Source organism: Coregonus lavaretus (assembly GCF_964263955.1).
Source record: "Coregonus lavaretus genome assembly, contig: HAP1_SCAFFOLD_657, whole genome shotgun sequence".
Classification (NCBI taxonomy): Eukaryota; Metazoa; Chordata; class Actinopteri; order Salmoniformes; family Salmonidae; genus Coregonus; species Coregonus lavaretus.
This window is the reverse complement of record NW_028164281.1, coordinates 1-23,321: the sequence shown is the minus strand read 5'-3', so window position 1 is coordinate 23,321 and position 23,321 is coordinate 1. Positions and strand designations below refer to the sequence as shown.

Sequence of the window (23,321 nt, the reverse complement as noted above, 5' to 3'; positions counted from 1 at the left end):
GCTTTTAAACTAAAGAACCTCCCAGTGGCTCAGATCTGTGGAACTCGAATGAAAAGATCACATTCAAGTTCTCTAACCTGGCAACCCAGATAAAGGCATATTTCATGAATACCAAAGCATGAAATACAGAGTCCATGACAACACACCAAGCGTGAGACAGGAGGAGAGGAGATCTGGTTAGTCTAAGACGGACTGAGACCAAAGAAAAGAAGGAACTCAAACATCTGCTGAAGAAACAAAGAACAACTAAAAAGGCGAAAGTACCTTCTTCAACATCAGATAAATAGTCTTCATTGAGCATTTCAGGTACATTGGCTTTACCAACTGTGTAATTTGAACAAGTAAAGTGTTAGAAAAACAAATATCCATAAAAAAAATCATAGAAAAATGATAAAGCATTAAAATACATAAATCTAAACCATATCTTATATTGATTTATCGTAAGGATATGATAAGGTTAAAATAACATCTCCTGCATCTCTCACTGGATATGATCAGGTCATTATAACATAACTCCTGCATCTCTTACCCTCATCATCTGACATGTCCAGAACCTCGTTCATGGTTTCTGGAATGTTCATGTTATGCTTCTCGGTCACCATCTAGAAAGGGAGTAGACATTATAATGAGTTCTTAACAAAGGACGGATGTTATGTTACATTTCAATAACTGTAAGAAAACAGATATGTCTTATACAGCCTACTGTATTTCTCATGGTGTTTAAGAAGCAGTCTTGAGGTTTGAGTTAATACAGGACAGCTGTTTCATACAGTATCTTAGGAAGATCACCAGAGTGGTCTGTGTTTCCTCGGTGACGACCTTCAGAGTATCCACTACAGAGATGTACCCCAGTCTCCTGGCGATGGACAGGGCTGTGTTACCATTCTGTTAAAGACATAGTCAGACATTAATATTACTGTGACCCCTAACCCCTAACCCCTAACCCCTAACCACTAACCACTAACCCCTAACCACTAACCCCTAACCCCTAACCACTAACCCCTAACCACTAACCACTAACCCCTAACCCCTAACCCCTAACCCCTAACCACTAACCCCTAACCCCTAACCCCTAACCCCTAACCCCTAACCCAGTCTCCTGGCGATGGACAGGGCAGTGTTACCATTCTGTTAAAGACATAGTCAGACATTAATATTACTGTGAACCCTAACCCCTAACCCCTAACCCCTAACCACTAACCCCTAACCCCTAACCCCTAACCCCTAACCCAGCCTCCTGGCGATGGACAGGGCTGTGTTACCATTCTGTTAAAGACATAGTCAGACATTAATATTACTGTGACCCCTAACCCCTAACCCCTAACCCCTAACCACTAACCCCTAACCCCTAACCACTAACCCCTAACCCCTAACCCCTAACCCCTAACCACTAACCACTAACCACTAACCCCTAACCACTAACCCCTAACCCCTAACCACTAACCCCTAACCCCTAACCACTAACCACTAACCCCTAACCCCTAACCCCTAACCACTAACCCCTAACCCCTAACCCCTAACCACTAACCACTAACCACTAACCACTAACCCCTAACCCCTAACCCCTAACCCCTAACCCCTAACCCCTAACCCAGCCTCCTGGCGATGGACAGGGCTGTGTTACCATTCTGTTAAAGACATAGTCAGACATTAATATTACTGTGACCCCTAACCCCTAACCCCTAACCCCTAACCACTAACCCCTAACCACTAACCCCTAACCCCTAACCACTAACCCCTAACCCCTAACCACTAACCCCTAACCCCTAACCACTAACCCCTAACCCCTAACCACTAACCCCTAACCACTAACCCCTAACCCCTAACCCCTAACCCCTAACCACTAACCACTAACCCCTAACCCCTAACCCCTAACCACTAACCCCTAACCCCTAACCACTAACCACTAACCACTAACCCCTAACCCCTAACCACTAACCCCTAACCCCTAACCACTAACCCCTAACCACTAACCCCTAACCACTAACCACTAACCACTAACCCCTAACCCCTAACCCCTAACCCCTAACCACTAACCCCTAACCCCTAACCCCTAACCCCTAACCCCTAACCCAGTCTCCTGGCGATGGACAGGGCTGTGTTACCATTCTGTTAAAGACATAGTCAGGCATTAATATTACTGTGAACCCTAACCCCTAACCCCTAACCACTAACCCCTAACCCCTAACCCCTAACCACTAACCACTAACCCCTAACCCCTAACCACTAACCCCTAACCCCTAACCCCTAACCCCTAACCACTAACCCCTAACCACTAACCCCTAACCCCTAACCCTAACCCCTAACCCCTAACCCCTAACCCCTAACCCCTAACCCCTAACCCTAACCCCTAACCCTAACCCCTAACCCCTAACCCCTAACCCTAACCCCTAACCCTAACCCCTAACCCCTAACCCCTAACCCATAGTGATGGTGACTGTGTATTTCACTGTGTAGTCCCAGCTGTGGCGGCTTTGGGTCATAGCAATGTCTCCCAGAATCCTTTGCTCACCACAGTGAGGTGGTTGGGAGAGGCTCCGTGCTGCAGCAGGTGTGTGTGTGTGTGTGTGTGTGTGTGTGTGTGTGTGTGTGTGTGTGTGTGTGTGTCTGTTCTCACCACAGTCAGGTGGTTGGGAGAGGCTCCGTGCTGCAGCAGGTATGTGTGTGTGTGTGTGTGTGTGTGTGTGTGTGTGTGTGTGTGTGTGTGTGTGTGTGTGTGTGTGTGTGTGTGTGTGTGTGTGTGTGTGTGTGTGTGTGTGTGTGTGTGTGTGTGTGTGTGTGTGTGTGTGTGTGTGTGTGTGTGTGTGTCTGTTCTCACCACAGTGAGGTGGTTGGGAGAGGCTCCGTGCTGCAGCAGGTAGGTGTGTGTGTGTGTGTGTGTGTGTGTATGTGTGTGTGTGTGTGTCTGTTCTCACCACAGTGAGGTGGTTGGGAGAGGCTCCGTGCTGCAGCAGGTAGGTGTGTGTGTGTGTGTGTGTGTGTGTGTGTGTGTGTGTGTGTGTGTGTGTGTGTGTGTGTGTGTGTGTGTCTGTTCTCACCACAGTCAGGTGGTTGGGAGAGGCTCCGTGCTGCAGCAGGACGTTGATGATGTGGGTGTGGCCTTGCTGGGCCGCCTGGTGAAGGGGGGTGTGGCCGTTCTGAAGGGGGAGGAGGAGAGGTCAGACACACCTCTTTTATTGAACATATGAACAAAACCACTCAAACACCCACAGCTACAGCCACAAACATCTATATAGATGTCGGCTCACATCAACACCATTATCCCAGAAACCCTAGACCCACTCCAATTTGCATACCGCCCCAACAGATCCACAGATGATGCAATCTCTATTGCACTCCACACTGCCCTTTCCCACCTGGACAAGAGGAACACCTACGTGAGAATGACATTCATTGATTACAGCTCAGCGTTCAACACCATAGTGCCCTCAAAGCTCATCACTAAGCTAAGGATCCTGGGACTAAACACCTCCCTCTGCAACTGGATCCTGGACTTCCTGACGGGCCGCCCCCAGGTGGTAAGGGTAGGTAACAACACATCGGCCACGCTGATCCTCAACACGGGGGCCCCTCAGGGGTGCGTGCTCAGTCCCCTCCTGTACTCCCTGTTCACCCATGACTGCATGGCCAGGCACGACTCCAACACCATCATTACGTTTGCCGACGACACAACAGTGGTAGGCCTGATCACTGACTACGATGAGACAGCCTATAGGGAGGAGGTCAGAGACCTGGCCATGTGGTGCCAGGATAACAACCTCTCCCTCAACGTGACCAAGACAAAGGAGATGATTGTGGACTACAGGAAAAGGAGGGCCGAACACGCCCCCATTCTCATCGACGGGGCTGTAGTGGAGCGAGTTGAGAGCTTCAAGTTCCTTGGTGTCCACATCACCAACAAACTATCATGGTCCAAACACACCAAGACAGTCGTGAAGAGGGCACGACAAAGCCTATTCCCCCTCAGGAGACTGAAAAGATTTGGCATGGGTCCTCAGATCCTCAAAAGGTTCTACAGCTGCACCATCGAGAGCATCCTGACTGGTTGCATCACCGCCTGGTATGGCAACTACTCGGCCTCCGACCGCAAGGCACTACAGAGGGTAGTGCGTACGGCCCAGTACATCACTGGAGCCAAGCTTCCTGCCATCCAGGACCTCTATACCAGGCGGTGTCAGAGGAAGGCCCTCAAAATTGTCAAGACTCCAGCCACCCTAGTCATAGACTGTTCTCTCTGCTACCGCACGGCAAGCGGTACCGGAGCGCCAAGTCTAGGTCCAAAAGACTTCTCAACAGCTTCTACCCCCAAGCCATAAGACTCCTGAACAGCTAATCATGGCTACCCGGACTATTTGCACTGCCCCCCCACCCCATCTTTTTACGCTGCTGCTACTCTGTTTATTATTTATGCATAGTCACTTTAACTCTACCCACATGTACATATTACTTCAACTACCTCAACTAGCCGGTGCCCCCGCACATTGACTCTACACCGGTACCCCCCTGTATATATAGCCTCCCTACTGTTATTTCATTTTACTTCTGCTCTTTTTTTCTCAACACTTTTTTGTTGTTGTTGTTTTATTTTACTATTTTATTAAAAAAGAAATGCATTGTTGGTTAAGGGCTGTCAGTAAGCATTTCACGGAATGTCTACACCTGTTGTATTCGGCGCATGTGGCAAATAACATTTTATTTGAGATATGTTCAATCTGTAGGTGAGCCTTACCTTGGTTTTGGCGTTGACCTTGGCCTGGTTCTTTAGCAGGAAGTTGACCATCTTCACATTTCCATAGTGACACGCCACGTGCAGCGGAGTGTATCCCATCTAGGGACACAGAAACAGAAATCAAATGTCATGCCTGGTGAAACATTTCTAAAGCTACCAACATTAACATGTTCAATGGTTTCAGGAGACTTTCTAGAACCTTCAAATAACGGTTTGATAGATCTAGATTATAGCAGAACGAAATGAATAACGTTCCATGCAGAATGGATACGACATTTAGAGAGTTAATGTTGTTGTAGTCAGGTCTGCATGTAGATATCAGAGCTTGTTAGAGTTGTAGTGTTTCAGTGTTGTAGTGCTTCAGTGTTGTAGTGCTTCAGTGTTGTAGTGTTTCAGTGTTGTAGTGTTTCAGTGTTGTAGTGTTTCAGTGTTGTAGTGTTTCAGTGTTGTAGTGTTTCAGTGTTGTAGTGCTTCAGTGTTGTAGTGTTTCAGTGTTGTAGTGTTTCAGTGTTGTAGTGCTTCAGTGTTGTAGTGCTTCAGTGTTGTAGTGCTTCAGTGTTGTAGTGTTTCAGTGTTGTAGTGTTTCAGTGTTGTAGTGTTTCAGTGTTGTAGTGTTTCAGTGTTGTAGTGTTTCAGTGTTGTAGTGTTTCAGTGTTGTAGTGTACGGTTGTAGTGTAGTACTGTAGTAGTGTTTTATAATACTGTTGTACTGTAGTATTGTAGTGTTTTAGTGTAGTGTTTTAGTGTAGTGTCGTAGTAGTGTTTCAGTGTTGTATTGTTGTAATGTTGTATTGTTTCAGTGTAATGTAGTGTAGTAGTGTTGTAGTGTAGTGCTGTGGTCTCTCTCTCTCGCATCTCTCTGTCATCTCTCTCTCATCTCTCATCTCTCTGGTCTCTCTCTCTCTCATCTCTCTGGTCTCTCTCTCTCATCTCTCTGGTCTCTCTCTGTCATCTCTCTGGTCTCTCTGTCATCTCTCTCTCATCTCTCTGGTCTCTCTCTCATCTCTCTGGTCTCTCTCTCTCATCTCTCTGGTCTCTCTCTGTCATCTCTCTGGTCTCTCTGTCATCTCTCTCTCATCTCTCTGGTCTCTCTTTCATTTCTCTGGTCTCTCTCTCATCCCTCTGGTCTCTCTCTCTCTCTCATCTCGCTGGTCTCCCTCTCATCTCTCTGGTCTCTCTCTTTCATCTCTCTGGTCTCTCTCTCATCTCTCTGGTCTCTCTCTCATCTCTCTGGTCTCTCTCTCTCATCTCTCTGGTCTCCCTCTCGCATCTCTCTCTCTCTCTCTCATCTCTTTGGTCTCTCTCTCATCTCTCTGGTCTCTCTCTCTCTCGCATCTCTCTGTCATCTCTCTCTCATCTCTCTGTCATCTCTCTCTCATCTCTCTGGTCTCTCTCTCATCTCTCTGGTCTCTCTCTCATCTCTCTGGTCTTTCTCTCATCTCTCTGGTCTCTCTCTCTCGCATCTCTCTGTCATCTCTCTCTCATCTCTCTGGTCTCTCTCTCATCTCTCTGGTCTCTCTCTCATCTCTCTGGTCTCTCTCTCATCTCTCTGGTCTCTCTCTCTCGCATCTCTCTGTCATCTCTCTCTCATCTCTCATCTCTCTGGTCTCTCTCTCTCTCATCTCTCTGGTCTCTCTCTCTCATCTCTCTGGTCTCTCTCTGTCATCTCTCTGGTCTCTCTGTCATCTCTCTCTCATCTCTCTGGTCTCTCTCTCATCTCTCTGGTCTCTCTCTCTCATCTCTCTGGTCTCTCTCTGTCATCTCTCTGGTCTCTCTGTCATCTCTCTCTCATCTCTCTTTCATTTCTCTGGTCTCTCTCTCATCTCTCTGGTCTCTCTCTCTCTCTCATCTCGCTGGTCTCCCTCTCATCTCTCTGGTCTCTCTCTTTCATCTCTCTGGTCTCTCTCTCATCTCTCTGGTCTCTCTCTCATCTCTCTGGTCTCTCTCTCTCATCTCTCTGGTCTCCCTCTCGCATCTCTCTCTCTCTCTCTCATCTCTTTGGTCTCTCTCTCATCTCTCTGGTCTCTCTCTCTCTCGCATCTCTCTGTCATCTCTCTCTCATCTCTCTGTCATCCCTCTCTCATCTCTCTGGTCTCTCTCTCATCTCTCTGGTCTCTCTCTCATCTCTCTGGTCTCTCTCTCATCTCTCTGGTCTCTCTCTCTCGCATCTCTCTGTCATCTCTCTCTCATCTCTCTGGTCTCTCTCTCATCTCTCTGGTCTCTCTCTCATCTCTCTGGTCTCTCTCTGATCTCTCTGGTCTCTCTCTCTCATCTCTCTGGTCTCTCTCTCTCGCATCTCTCTGTCATCTCTCTCTTATCTTTCTGGTCCCTCTCTCATCTCTCTGGTCTCTCTCTCTCATCTCTCATCTCTCTGGTCTCTCTCTCATCTCTCTGGTCTCTCTCCGTCATCTCTATGTCATCTCTCTGGTCTCTCTCTGTCATCTCTCTCTCATCTCTCTAGTCTCTCTCTCTACTCTCTCTGGTCTCCCTCTCTCATCTCTCTAGTCTCTCTGTCATCTCTCTCTCATCTCTCTGGTCTCTCTCTCATCTCTCTGGTCTCTCTCTCTCTCTCATCTCTCTGGTCTCCCTCTCTCATCTCTCTCTCATCTCTTTGGTCTCTCGCTCATCTCTCTGGTCTCTCTTTCATCTCTCTGGTCTCTCTCTCATCTCTCTGGTCTCTCTCTCTCATCTCTCTGGTCTCCCTCTCGCATCTCTCTCTCTCTCTCTGATCTCTTTGGTCTCTCTCTCATCTCTCTGGTCTCTCTCTCTCGCATCGCTCTGCCATCTCTCTCTCATCTCTCTGGTCTCTCTGTCATCTCTCTGGTCTCTCTCTCATCTCTCTGGTCTCTCTCTCTCGCATCTCTCTGTCATCTCTCTCTCATCTCTCTAATCTCTCTGGTCTCTCTCTCATCTCTCTGGTCTCTCTCTCTGTCATCTCTCTCTCATCTCTCTGGTCTCTCTCTCTCGCATCTCTCTGTCATCTCTCTCTCATCTTTCTGGTCTCTCTCTCATCTCTCTGGTCTCTCTCTCTCTCATCTCTCTAGTCTCTCTCTCTCATCTCTCATCTCTCTGGTCTCTCTCTCATCTCGCTGGTCTCTCTCTGTCATCTCTCTGGTCTCTCTCTGTCATCTCTCAGGTCTCTCTCTCATCTCTCTGGTCTCTCTCTCATCTCTCTGGTCTCTCTCTCTCATCTCTCTGGTCTCTCTCTCTCATCTCTCTGGTCTCTCTCTCTCATCTCTCTGGGTCTCTCTCTCATCTCTCTGGTCTCGCTCTCATCTCTTTAGTCTCTCTCTCTCTCATCTCTCTGGTCTCTCTCTCATCTCTCTGGTCTCTCTCTCTCATCTCTCTAGTCTCTCTCTCTCTCATCTCTCTGGTCTCTCTCTCATCTCTCTGGTCTCTCTCTCATCTCTTTAGTCTCTCTCTCTCTCATATCTCTGGTCTCTCTCTCATCTCTCTGGTCTCTCTCTCTCATCTCTCTAGTCTCTCTCTCTCTCACCTCTCTGGTCTCTCTCTCTCATCTCTCTGGTCTCTCTCTCTCATCTCTCTGGTCTCTCTCTCATCTCTCTGGTCTCTCTCTCATCTCTCTGGTCTCTCTCTGTTATCTCTCTCTCATCTCTCTAGTCTCTCTCTCTCATCTCTCTGGTCTCTCTCTCTCATCTCTCTGGTCTCTCTCTCATCTCTCTGGTCTCTCTCTCTCGCATCTCTCTGTCATCTCTCTCTTATCTTTCTGGTCTCTCTCTCATCTCTCTGGTCTCTCTCTCTCTCATCTCTCTCATCTCTCTGGTCTCTCTCTCATCTCTCTGGTCTCTCTCTGTCATCTCTCTGGTCTCTCTCTGTCATCTCTCTCTCATCTCTCTAGTCTCTCTCTCTCATCTCTCTGGTCTCCCTCTCTCATCTCTCTAGTCTCTCTCTCATCTCTCTGTCATCTCTCTCTCATCTCTCTGGTCTCTCTCTCATCTCTCTGGTCTCTCTCTCATCTCTCTGGTCTCTCTCTCATCTCTCTGGTCTCTCTCTCTCTCTCATCTCTCTGGTCTCCCTCTCTCATCTCTCTCTCATCTCTTTGGTCTCTCGCTCATCTCTCTGGTCTCTCTTTCATCTCTCTGGTCTCTCTCTCATCTCTCTGGTCTCTCTCTCTCATCTCTCTGGTCTCTCTCTCATCTCTCTGGTCTCTCTCTGTTATCTCTCTCTCATCTCTCTAGTCTCTCTCTCTCATCTCTCTGGTCTCTCTCTCTCATCTCTCTGGTCTCTCTCTCTCATCTCTCTGGTCTCTCTCATCTCTCTGGTCTCTCTCTCTCATCTCTCTGGTCTCTCTCTCATCTCTCTGGTCTCTCTCTCTAATCTCTCTGCTCTCTTGTCCCGCTCTCTGGTCCCGCTCTCTGGTCCTTCTGGTCTCTCTGTTGTGTTTCTAGATGAGTGATCTGCAGTGAGGTGTGAGGAGGGGCCAGTCGACCTACACAGCTGTCAGACCAGAGCTGAACGTGTGTGTGTGTGTGTCTGTGTGCGTGCGTGAGTGTGTGTACCTTAGTCTCTGGGTCAACAGTGGCCCCCTGGTTAACCAGCACCTCAGCTACGTTGACCTTGTCGTCCTGAGCTGCCAGGTGGAGAGGAGTCAGACCACTCTGAGAGGAGAGGACACAGGACAGGACATGACACATTAGAACAGGACATAACACATTAGAACACAGGAGAACAAAGGATAGGACATAACACATTAGAACACAGGACAGGACACATTAGAACACAGGACAGGACACATTAGAACACAGGACAGGACACATTAGAACACAGGACAGGACACATTAGAACACAGGACAGGACACATTAGAACACAGGACAGGACACATTAGAACACTGGACAGGACACATTAGAACACAGGACAGGACACATTAGAACAGGACAACCCTAACCCCCTATGTCTAACCCCTGATCCCTAACACCCACCTTGTTGCCCAGGCTGATGGTGGCGTCCCTGGCTAGTAGCAGGGTAACGATGTCTAACCCCTAACACCCACCTTGTTGCCCAGGCTGATGGTGGCGTCCCTGGCTAGTAGCAGGGTAACGATGTCTAACCCCTGACCCCTAACACCCACCTTGTTGCCCAGGCTGATGGTGGCGTCCCTGGCTAGTAGCAGGGTAACGATGTCTACGTTGCCCTCCTGAGAGGCCAAGTGCAGCGGTGTGATGCCCTGGCGTGTCATAGCGTTGGTGTCGGCTCCGTACTCCAGTAGCGTTGTGGCTATCTCCATCTGGTTCTTCTTAGCCGCGATGTGGAGAGGAGTGTATCCATTCTACACCACAGAGAGAACATATTACAACATATTAAAACAGTCTGGTGGAGAGGAGGGTATCCATTCTACACCACAGAGAGAACATATTACAACATATTAAAACAGTATGTGGAGAGGAGTGTATCCATTGTGATGACAGTATGTAGAGAGGAGGGTATCCATTGTGATAACAGTATGTGGAGAGGAGGGTATCCATTGTGATAACAGTATGTGGAGAGGAGGGTATCCATTGTGATAACAGTATGTGGAGAGGAGGGTATCCATTGTGATGACAGTATGTGGAGAGGAGTGTATCCATTGTGATGACAGTATGTGGAGAGGAGGGTATCCATTGTGATGACAGTATGTGGAGAGGAGGGTATCCATTGTGATAACAGTATGTGGAGAGGAGGGTATCCATTGTGATGACAGTATGTGGAGAGGAGTGTATCCATTGTGATGACAGTATGTGGAGAGGAGGGTATCCATTGTGATGACAGTATGTGGAGAGGAGGGTATCCATTGTGATAACAGTATGTGGAGAGGAGGGTATCCATTGTGATGACAGTATGTAGAGAGGAGGGTATCCATTGTGATAACAGTATGTGGAGAGGAGGGTATCCATTGTGATGACAGTATGTAGAGAGGAGGGTATCCATTGTGATGACAGTATGTGGAGAGGAGGGTATCCATTGTGATGACAGTATGTAGAGAGGAGGGTATCCATTGTGATGACAGTATGTGGAGAGGAGGGTATCCATTGTGATGACAGTATGTAGAGAGGAGGGTATCCATTGTGATGACAGTATGTGGAGAGGAGGGTATCCATTGTGATGACAGTATGTGGAGAGGAGGGTATCCATTGTGATGACAGTATGTAGAGAGGAGGGTATCCATTGTGATGACAGTATGTGGAGAGGAGGGTATCCATTGTGATGACAGTATGTAGAGAGGAGTGTATCCATTGTGATGACAGTATGTAGAGAGGAGGGTATCCATTGTGATGACAGTATGTAGAGAGGAGGGTATCCATTGTGATGACAGTATGTGGAGAGGGGGGTATCCATTGTGATGACAGTATGTGGAGAGGAGGGTATCCATTGTGATGACAGTATGTGGAGAGGAGGGTATCCATTGTGATGACTGTATGTGGAGAGGAGTGTATCCATTGTGATGACAGTATGTAGAGAGGAGGGTATCCATTGTGATGACAGTATGTAGAGAGGAGGGTATCCATTGTGATGACAGTATGTGGAGAGGAGGGTATCCATTGTGATGACTGTATGTGGAGAGGAGTGTATCCATTGTGATGACAGTATGTAGAGAGGAGGGTATCCATTGTGATGACAGTATGTAGAGAGGAGGGTATCCATTGTGATGACAGTATGTAGAGAGGAGGGTATCCATTGTGATGACAGTATGTGGAGAGGAGGGTATCCATTGTGATGACAGTATGTGGAGAGGAGGGTATCCATTGTGATGACAGTATGTGGAGAGGAGGGTATCCATCGTGATGACAGTATGTGGAGAGGAGGGTATCCATTGTGATGACAGTATGTGGAGAGGAGGGTATCCATTGTGATGACAATATGTGGAGAGGAGGGTATCCATTGTGATGACAGTATGTGGAGAGGAGGGTATCCATTGTGATGACAGTATGTGGAGAGGAGTGTATCCATTGTGATGACAGTATGTGGAGAGGAGGGTATCCATTGTGATGACAGTATGTAGAGAGGAGGGTATCCATTGTGATGACAGTATGTGAAGAGGAGGGTATCCACTGTGTGTATACAGTAATATACAGTCAGATATCATCCAGGTAATATACAGTCAGATATCATCCAGGTAATATACAGTCAGATATCATCCAGGTAATATACAGTCAGATATCATCCAGGTAATATACAGTCAGATATCATCCAGGTAATATACAGTCAGATATCATCCAGGTAATATACAGTCAGATATCATCCAGGTAATATACAGTCAGATATCATCCAGGTAATATACAGTCAGATATCATCCAGGTAATATACAGTCAGATATCATCCAGGTAATATACAGTCAGATATCATCCAGGTAATATACAGTCAGATATCATCCAGGTAATATACAGTCAGATATCATCCAGGTAATATACAGTCAGATATCATCCAGGTAATATACAGAATGGGAGGGTGGTTTTGGGGGAGAGAATGGGAGGGTGGTTTTGGGGGAGAAATGGGCCTGTCGAATCAAAGGTCACAGAGCTCGTCACATTAGAATCTGTAATTGGTTTCAGATCAGTGAGTTGTGGTCCTGCTGTTTCAGATCAGTGAGTTGTGGTCCTGCTGTTTCAGATCAGTGAGTTGTGGTCCTGCTGTTTCAGATCAGTGAGTTGCGGTCCTGCTGTTTCAGATCAGTGAGTTGTGGTCCTGCTGTTTCAGATCAGTGAGTTGTGGTCCTGTTTCAGATCAGTGAGTTGTGGTCCTGCTGTTTCAGATCAGTGAGTTGTGGTCCTGCTGTTTCAGATCAGTGAGTTGTGGTCCTGCTGTTTCAGATCAGTGAGTTGTGGTCCTGCTGTTTCAGATCAGTGAGTTGTGGTCCTGCTGTTTCAGATCAGTGAGTTGTGGTCCTGTTTCAGATCAGTGAGTTGTGGTCCTGCTGTTTCAGATCAGTGAGTTGTGGTTCTGCTGTTTCAGATCAGTGAGTTGTGGTCCTGCTGTTTCAGATCAGTGAGATGTGGTCCTGCTGTTTCAGATCAGTGAGTTGTGGTCCTGTTACAGATCAGTGAGTTGTGTTCCTGCTGTTTCAGATCAGTGAGTTGTGGTCCTGTTACAGATCAGTGAGTTGTGGTTCTGCTGTTTCAGATCAGTGAGTTGTGGTCCTGCTGTTTCAGATCAGTGAGATGTGGTCCTGCTGTTTCAGATCAGTGAGTTGTGGTCCTGTTACAGATCAGTGAGTTGTGTTCCTGCTGTTTCAGATCAGTGAGTTGTGGTCCTGTTTCAGATCAGTGAGTTGTGGTCCTGCTGTTTCAGATCAGTGAGTTGTGGTCCTGCTGTTTCAGATCAGTGAGTTGTGGTCCTGCTGTTTCAGATCAGTGAGTTGTGGTCCTGCTGTTTCAGATCAGTGAGTTGTGGTCCTGTTTCAGATCAGTGAGTTGTGGTCCTGCTGTTTCAGATCAGTGAGTTGTGGTCCTGCTGTTTCAGATCAGTGAGTTGTGGTCCTGTTTCAGATCAGTGAGTTGTGGTCCTGTTACAGATCAGTGAGTTGTGGTTCTGCTGTTTCAGATCAGTGAGTTGTGGTCCTGCTGTTTCAGATCAGTGAGTTGTGGTCCTGCTGTTTCAGATCAGTGAGTTGTGGTCCTGTTACAGTGCATCGGTTACTCAGGACTCTCAGGACATGGTGCTGAGAACCTGCCTTTAGCTCAGTTTGTCCCCGACATTGTCCGATAATTAGCCATTACTATACTAGTTCTCAACTGGCTTACCTGGTTAAATAAAGGTGAAATTAAAATAAAATAAATAAATAAAAGCTGTCTGCTGGGTGAGAGGAGATCAGAGTCCAAGGACGATTATCACAAAAGATATGTTCCCAAAACACAAACTGTCCAGTTGTGCAGATGATTCTACAATGTTTATTTTAGGGTGCACATTTTTTATTTTTTATTTTACCAGGTAAGTTGACTGAGAACACGTTCTCATTTACAGCAACGACCTGGAGAAAAACATTCACCTGTTACAAGAATGTTCCCAGAACACATTTAGTCTGTTCTTGAAATGTTCTTGAAATGTTCCGAGGACCTCCAAGACAAGGTCAAATGTATATTGTGTGAACATCAATGGAATATTATGTTAAACCTAAAACAAATATGCTACGAACATCATAAAAACTGACATTTCATTCTTACAACATTAAGGGAATGTCCTGTGCAACTTAACTTAAACATTGTATGAATGTTATCACAACTGAGCATATTTTGTATCTCTTGTAATGTACCCCCACTGTTCCCACAACCTAATTACATGTTCTGGGAACGTTTAAAGAACTCAGAAAGACTATTCTGCCAACATTCTTGCAACATCAAAGGAATGTTTTGTTCACCCTGATACAAACATTATATGAATGTCAGCACAACTGGACAGTTTTTGTGTTTAAGGAACATATCTGTTTTGGGAACAATGTTACCACAACCCAATGAAACATTCTGGGAACCTTTAAAGAACAGACAAAATGTGTTCTGGGAACATTCTTGTAACATCAAGTGAATGGTTTTTGCACCCTAAAAGAAACATTGTATAATAATCTGCACATTCTGATGCTGGTGTGGTAGTGGTCTGATGCTGGTGTGGTAGTGGTCTGATGCTGGTGTGATGCTGGTGTGGTAGTGGTCTGATGCTGGTGTGATGCTGGTGTGGTAGTGGTCTGATGCTGGTGTGATGCTGGTGTGGTAGTGGTCTGATGCTGGTGTGATGCTGGGGTAGTAGTGGTCTGATGCTGGTGTGATGCTGGTGTGGTAGTGGTCTGATGCTGGTGTGATGCTGGGGTAGTAGTGGTCTGATGCTGGTGTGATGCTGGTGTGGTAGTGGTCTGATGCTGGTGTGATGCTGGTGTGGTAGTGGTCTGATGCTGGTGTGATGCTGGGGTAGTAGTGGTCTGATGCTGTTGTGATGCTGGTGTGGTAGTGGTCTGATGCTGGTCTGATGCTGGTGTGGTAGTGGTGTGATGCTGGTGTGGTAGTGGTGTGATGCTGGTGTGGTAGTGGTCTGATGCTGGTGTGATGCTGGTGTGGTAGTGGTCTGATGCTGGTGTGATGCTGGTGTGGTAGTGGTCTGATGCTGGTGTGATGCTGGGGTAGTAGTGGTCTGATGCTGGTGTGATGCTGGTGTGGTAGTGGTCTGATGCTGGTGTGATGCTGGGGTAGTAGTGGTCTGATGCTGGTGTGATGCTGGTGTGGTAGTGGTCTGATGCTGGTGTGATGCTGGTGTGGTAGTGGTCTGATGCTGGTGTGATGCTGGGGTAGTAGTGGTCTGATGCTGTTGTGATGCTGGTGTGGTAGTGGTCTGATGCTGGTCTGATGCTGGTGTGGTAGTGGTGTGATGCTGGTGTGGTAGTGGTGTGATGCTGGTGTGGTAGTGGTCTGATGCTGGTGTGATGCTGGTGTGGTAGTGGTCTGATGCTGGTGTGATGCTGGTGTGGTAGTGGTGTGATGCTGGTGTGGTAGTGGTCTGATGCTGGTCTGATGCTGGTGTGGTAGTGGTCTGATGCTGGTGTGATGCTGGTGTGGTAGTGGTGTGATGCTGGTGTGGTAGTGGTCTGATGCTGGTGTGATGCTGGTGTGGTAGTGGTCTGATGCTGGTGTGATGCTGGGGTAGTAGTGGTCTGATGCTGGTGTGATGCTGGTGTGGTAGTGGTCTGATGCTGGTGTGATGCTGGGGTAGTAGTGGTCTGATGCTGGTGTGATGCTGGTGTGGTAGTGGTCTGATGCTGGTGTGATGCTGGTGTGGTAGTGGTCTGATGCTGGTGTGATGCTGGGGTAGTAGTGGTCTGATGCTGTTGTGATGCTGGTGTGGTAGTGGTCTGATGCTGGTCTGATGCTGGTGTGGTAGTGGTGTGATGCTGGTGTGGTAGTGGTGTGATGCTGGTGTGGTAGTGGTCTGATGCTGGTGTGATGCTGGTGTGGTAGTGGTCTGATGCTGGTGTGATGCTGGTGTGGTAGTGGTCTGATGCTGGTGTGATGCTGGGGTAGTAGTGGTCTGATGCTGGTGTGATGCTGGTGTGGTAGTGGTCTGATGCTGGTGTGATGCTGGGGTAGTAGTGGTCTGATGCTGGTGTGATGCTGGTGTGGTAGTGGTCTGATGCTGGTGTGATGCTGGTGTGGTAGTGGTCTGATGCTGGTGTGATGCTGGGGTAGTAGTGGTCTGATGCTGTTGTGATGCTGGTGTGGTAGTGGTCTGATGCTGGTCTGATGCTGGTGTGGTAGTGGTGTGATGCTGGTGTGGTAGTGGTGTGATGCTGGTGTGGTAGTGGTCTGATGCTGGTGTGATGCTGGTGTGGTAGTGGTCTGATGCTGGTGTGATGCTGGTGTGGTAGTGGTGTGATGCTGGTGTGGTAGTGGTCTGATGCTGGTGTGATGCGGGTGTGGTAGTGGTCTGATGCTGGTGTGATGCTGGGGTAGTAGTGGTCTGATGCTGGTGTGATGCTGGTGTGGTAGTGGTCTGATGCTGGTGTGGTAGTGGTCTGATGCTGGTCTGATGCTGGTGTGGTAGTGGTCTGATGCTGGTGTGATGCTGGGGTAGTAGTGGTCTGATGCTGGTGTGATGCTGGTGTGGTAGTGGTCTGATGCTGGTGTGGTAGTGGTCTGATGCTGGTGTGGTAGTGGTCTGATGCTGGTCTGATGCTGGTCTGATGCTGGTCTGATGCTGGTGTGATGCTGGTGTGGTACTGGTGGTACTGGTTGCAGGAAACCTAGCGGTTAAGAGCATTGGGCCAGTAACCGAAAGGTATCTGGTTCGAATTCCCGAGCAGACTAGGTGAAACATCTGTTGATGTGCCCTTGAGCAAGGCACTTAACCCTAACTGCTCCTGTAAGTGGCTCTGGATAAGAGCGTCTGCTAAACGGCGTAATGTGTACCTGGTACCTACCTTGGCAGCAGCGTGCGGTGAAGCTCCCTGGTCCAGCAGCAGCAGAGCCACCTTCTGGTTGTCATAGTGAGCAGCTACATGGAGAGGAGTCAGGCCACTCTACAGAAACACAACGACCCACACAGCTGCATTAGAGCTGGACTGAAGCCACTCTACAGAAACACAACGACCCACACAGCTGCATTAGAGCTGGACTGAAGCCACTCTACAGAAACACAACGACCCACACAGCTGCATTAGAGATGGACTGAAGCCACTCTACAGAAACACAACGACCCACACAGCTGCATTAGAGCTGGACTGAAGCCACTCTACAGAAACACAACGACCCACACAGCTGCATTAGAGATGGACTGAAGCCACTCTACAGAAACACAACGACCCACACAGCTGCATTAGAGCTGGACTGAAGCCACTCTACAGAAACACAACGACCCACACAGCTGCATTAGAGCTGGACTGAAGCCACTCTACAGAAACACAACCACCCACACAGCTGCATTAGAGCTGGACTGAAGCCACTCTACAGAAACACAACGACCCACACAGCTGCATTAGAGCTGGACTGAAGCCACTCTACAGAAACACAACGACCCACACAGCTGCATTAGAGCTGGACTGAAGCCACTCTACAGAAACACAACGACCCACACAGCTGCATTAGAGCTGGACTGAAGCCACTCTACAGAAACACAACGACCCACACAGCTGCATTAGAGCTGGACTGAAGCCACTCTACAGAAACACAACGACCCACACAGCTGCATTAGAGCTGGACTGAAGCCACTCTACAGAAACACAACCACCCACACAGCTGCATTAGAGATGGACTGAAGCCACTCTACAGAAACACAACGAACCACACAGCTGCATTAGAGATGGACTGAAGCCACTCTACAGAAACACAACGACCCACACAGCTGCATTAGAGATGGACTGAAGCCACTCTACAGAAACACAACGACCCACACAGCTGCATTAGAGATGGACTGAAGCCACTCTACAGAAACACAACGACCCACACAGCTGCATTAGAGCTGGACTGAAGCCACTCTACAGAAACACAACGACCACACAGCTGCATTAGAGCTGGACTGAAGCCACTCTACAGAAACACAACGACCCACACAGCTGCATTAGAGATGGACTGAAGCCACTCTACAGAAACACAACGACCCACACAGCTGCATTAGAGCTGGACTGAAGCCACTCTACAGAAACACAACGACCCACACAGCTGCATTAGAGCTGGACTGAAGCCACTCTACAGAAACACAACGACCCACACAGCTGCATTAGAGCTGGACTGAAGCCACTACTCTACAGAAACACAACGACCCACACAGCTGCATTAGAGCTGGACTGAAACACAACGACCCACACAGCTGCATTAGAGCTGGACTGAAGCCACTCTACAGAAACACAACGACCCACACAGCTGCATTAGAGCTGGACTGAAGCCACTCTAAAGAAACACAACGACCCACACAGCTGCATTAGAGCTGGACTGAAGCCACTCTACAGAAACACAACGACCCACAAAGCTGCATTAGAGCTGGACTGAAGCCACTCTACAGAAACACAACGACCCACACAGCTGCATTAGAGCTGGACTGAAGCCACTCTACAGAAACACAACCACCCACACAGCTGCATTAGAGATGGACTGAAGCCACTCTACAGAAACACAACGACCCACACAGCTGCATTAGAGATGGACTGAAGCCACTCTACAGAAACACAACGACCCACACAGCTGCATTAGAGATGGACTGAAGCCACTCTACAGAAACACAACGACCCACACAGCTGCATTAGAGATGGACTGAAGCCACTCTACAGAAACACAACGACCCAACACAGCTGCATTAGAGCTGGACTGAAGCCACTCTACAGAAACACAACGACCCACACAGCTGCATTAGAGATGGACTGAAGCCACTCTACAGAAACACAACGACCCACACAGCTGCATTAGAGATGGACTGAAGCCACTCTACAGAAACACAACGACCCACACAGCTGCATTAGAGCTGGACTGAAGCCACTCTACAGAAACACAACGACCCACACAGCTGCATTAGAGATGGACTGAAGCCACTCTACAGAAACACAACGACCCACACAGCTGCATTAGAGCTGGACTGAAGCCACTCTACAGAAACACAACGACCCACACAGCTGCATTAGAGCTGGACTGAAGCCACTCTACAGAAACACAACGACCCACACAGCTGCATTAGAGCTGGACTGAAGCCACTCTACAGAAACACAACGACCCACACAGCTGCATTAGAGCTGGACTGAAGCCACTCTACAGAAACACAACGACCCACACATCTGCATTAGAGCTGGACTGAAGCCACTCTACAGAAACACAACGACCCACACAGCTGCATTAGAGCTGGACTGAAGCACTCTACAGAAACACAACGACCCACACAGCTGCATTAGAGCTGGACTGAAGCCACTCTACAGAAACACAACGACCCACACAGCTGCATTAGAGCTGGACTGAAGCCACTCTACAGAAACACAACGACCCACACAGCTGCATTAGAGCTGGACTGAAGCCACTCTACAGAAACACAACGACCCACACAGCTGCATTAGAGCTGGACTGAAGCCACTCTACAGAAACACAACGACCCACACAGCTGCATTAGAGCTGGACTGAAGCCACTCTACAGAAACACAACGACCCACACAGCTGCATTAGAGCTGGACTGAAGCCACTACTCTACAGAAACACAACGACCCACACAGCTGCATTAGAGCTGACTGAAGCCACTCTACAGAAACACAACGACCCACACAGCTGCATTAGAGCTGGACTGAAACACAACGACCCACACAGCTGGCATTAGAGCTGGACTGAAGCCACTCTACAGAAACACAACCACCCACACAGCTGCATTAGAGCTGGACTGAAGCCACTCTACAGAAACACAACGACCCACACAGCTGCATTAGAGATGGACTGAAACACAACGACCACACAGCTGCATTAGAGCTGGACTGAAGCCACTCTACAGAAACACAACGACCCACACAGCTGCATTAGAGATGGACTGAAGCCACTCTACAGAAACACAACGACCCACACAGCTGCATTAGAGCTGGACTGAAGCCACTCTACAGAAACACAACGACCCACACAGCTGCATTAGAGATGGACTGAAGCCACTCTACAGAAACACAACGACCCACACAGCTGCATTAGAGATGGACTGAAGCCACTCTACAGAAACACAACGACCCACACAGCTGCATTAGAGCTGGACTGAAGCCACTCTACAGAAACACAACGACCCACACAGCTGCATTAGAGATGGACTGAAGCCACTCTACAGAAACACAACGACCCACACAGCTGCATTAGAGATGGACTGAAGCCACTCTACAGAAACACAACGACCCACACAGCTGCATTAGAGCTGGACTGAAGCCACTCTACAGAAACACAACGACCCACACAGCTGCATTAGAGCTGGACTGAAGCCACTCTACAGAAACACAACGACCCACACAGCTGCATTAGAGCTGGACTGAAGCCACTCTACAGAAACACAACGACCCACACAGCTGCATTAGAGCTGGACTGAAGCCACTCTACAGAAACACAACGACCCACACAGCTGCATTAGAGCTGGACTGAAGCCACTCTACAGAAACACAACGACCCACACAGCTGCATTAGAGATGGACTGAAGCCACTCTACAGAAACACAACGACCCACACAGCTGCATTAGAGCTGGACTGAAGCCACTCTACAGAAACACAACGACCCACACAGCTGCATTAGAGATGGACTGAAGCCACTCTACAGAAACACAACGACCCACACAGCTGCATTAGAGCTGGACTGAAGCCACTCTACAGAAACACAACGACCCACACAGCTGCATTAGAGCTGGACTGAAGCCACTCTACAGAAACACAACGACCCACACAGCTGCATTAGAGCTGGACTGAAGCCACTCTACAGAAACACAACGACCCACACAGCTGCATTAGAGCTGGACTGAAGCCACTCTACAGAAACACAACGACCCACACAGCTGCATTAGAGCTGGACTGAAGCCACTCTACAGAAACACAACGACCCACACAGCTGCATTAGAGCTGGACTGAAGCCACTCTACAGAAACACAACGACCCACACAGCTGCATTAGAGCTGGACTGAAGCCACTCTACAGAAACACAACGACCCACACCAGCTGCATTAGAGCTGGACTGAAGCCACTCTACAGAAACACAACGACCCACACAGCTGCATTAGAGCTGGACTGAAGCCACTCTACAGAAACACAACGACCCACACAGCTGCATTAGAGCTGGACTGAAGCCACTCTACAGAAACACAACGACCCACACAGCTGCATTAGAGCTGGACTGAAGCCACTCTACAGAAACACAACGACCCACACAGCTGCATTAGAGCTGGACTGAAGCCACTCTACAGAAACACAACGACCCACACAGCTGCATTAGAGCTGGACTGAAGCCACTCTACAGAAACACAACGACCCACACAGCTGCATTAGAGCTGGACTGAAGCCACTCTACAGAAACACAACGACCCACACAGCTGCATTAGAGCTGGACTGAAGCCACTCTACAGAAACACAACGACCCACACAGCTGCATTAGAGCTGGACTGAAGCCACTCTACAGAAACACAACGACCCACACAGCTGCATTAGAGCTGGACTGAAGCCACTCTACAGAAACACAACGACCCACACAGCTGCATTAGAGCTGGACTGAAGCCACTCTACAGAAACACAACGACCCACACAGCTGCATTAGAGCTGGACTGAAGCCACTCTACAGAAACACAACGACCCACACAGCTGCATTAGAGCTGGACTGAAGCCACTCTACAGAAACACAACGACCCACACAGCTGCATTAGAGCTGGACTGAAGCCACTCTACAGAAACACAACGACCCACACAGCTGCATTAGAGCTGGACTGAAGCCACTCTACAGAAACACAACGACCACACAGCTGCATTAGAGCTGGACTGAAGCCACTCTACAGAAACACAACGACCCACACAGCTGCATTAGAGCTGGACTGAAGCCACTCTACAGAAACACAACGACCCACACAGCTGCATTAGAGCTGGACTGAAGCCACTCTACAGAAACACAACGACCCACACAGCTGCATTAGAGCTGGACTGAAGCCACTCTACAGAAACACAACGACCCACACAGCTGCATTAGAGCTGGACTGAAGCCACTCTACAGAAACACAACGACCCACACAGCTGCATTAGAGCTGGACTGAAGCCACTCTACAGAAACACAACGACCCACACAGCTGCATTAGAGCTGGACTGAAGCCACTCTACAGAAAACACAACGACCCACACAGCTGCATTAGAGCTGGACTGAAGCCACTCTACAGAAACACAACGACCCACACAGCTGCATTAGAGCTGGACTGAAGCCACTCTACAGAAACACAACGACCCACACAGCTGCATTAGAGCTGGACTGAAGCCACTCTACAGAAACACAACGACCCACACAGCTGCATTAGAGCTGGACTGAAGCCACTCTACAGAAACACAACGACCCACACAGCTGCATTAGAGCTGGACTGAAGCCACTCTACAGAAACACAACGACCCACACAGCTGCATTAGAGCTGGACTGAAGCCACTCTACAGAAACACAACGACCCACACAGCTGCATAGACTGACTCAGAACACAACGACCCACACAGCTGCATTAGAGCTGGACTGAAGCCACTCTACAGAAACACAACGACCCTCACAACAGCTGCATTAGAGCTGGACTGAAGCCACTCTACAGAAACACAACGACCCACACACAGCTGCATTAGAGCTGGACTGAAGCCACTCTACAGAAACACAACGACCCACACAGCTGCATTAGAGCTGGACTGAAGCCACTCTACAGAAACACAACGACCCACACAGCTGCATTAGAGCTGGACTGAAGCCACTCTACAGAAACACAACGACCCACACAGCTGCATTAGAGCTGGACTGAAGCCACTCTACAGAAACACAACGACCCACACAGCTGCATTAGAGCTGGACTGAAGCCACTCTACAGAAACACAACGACCCACACAGCTGCATTAGAGCTGGACTGAAGCCACTCTACAGAAACACAACGACCCACACAGCTGCATTAGAGCTGGACTGAAGCCACTCTACAGAAACACAACGACCACAGCTGCATTAGAGCTGGACTGAAGCCACTCTACAGAACACAACGACCCACACAGCTGCATTAGAGATGGACTGAAGCCACTCTACAGAAACACAACGACCCACACAGCTGCATTAGAGCTGGACTGAAGCCACTCTACAGAAACACAACGACCCACACAGCTGCATAGAGCTGGACTGAAGACACTCTACAGAAACACAACGACCCACACAGCTGCATTAGAGCTGGACTGAAGCCACTCTACAGAAACACAACGACCCACACAGCTGCATTAGAGATGGACTGAAGCCACTCTACAGAAACACAACGACCCACACAGCTGCATTAGAGCTGGACTGAAGCCACTCTATCAGAAACACAACCACCCACACAGACTCGCATGTAGAGCTGGACTGAAGCCATCTACAGAAACACAACGACACCACACAGCTGCATTAGAGCTGGACTGAAGCCACTCTACAGAATCACAACCACCCACTCA

General features: G+C 48.6%; 1 protein-coding gene across 1 annotated transcript in view; it reads right to left on the bottom strand.

Annotated features, from left to right (window-relative positions):
* The window catches only part of LOC311117250 (ankyrin-3-like), a gene marked incomplete at both ends in the record, with an annotated part of 141,938 nt that extends 125,218 nt beyond the window's left edge, over window positions 1-16,720 (bottom strand). The window contains 8 exons of the mRNA XM_084192221.1: window positions 265-324; window positions 530-602; window positions 790-885; window positions 3,039-3,137; window positions 4,730-4,828; window positions 9,250-9,348; window positions 9,821-10,018; window positions 16,622-16,720. Coding sequence (XP_084048347.1) covers window positions 265-324; window positions 530-602; window positions 790-885; window positions 3,039-3,137; window positions 4,730-4,828; window positions 9,250-9,348; window positions 9,821-10,018; window positions 16,622-16,720 — 823 coding nt within the window. The remainder of the gene's footprint in view (window positions 1-264; window positions 325-529; window positions 603-789; window positions 886-3,038; window positions 3,138-4,729; window positions 4,829-9,249; window positions 9,349-9,820; window positions 10,019-16,621) is intronic.
* Window positions 16,721-23,321: the final 6,601 nt, after the last annotated feature.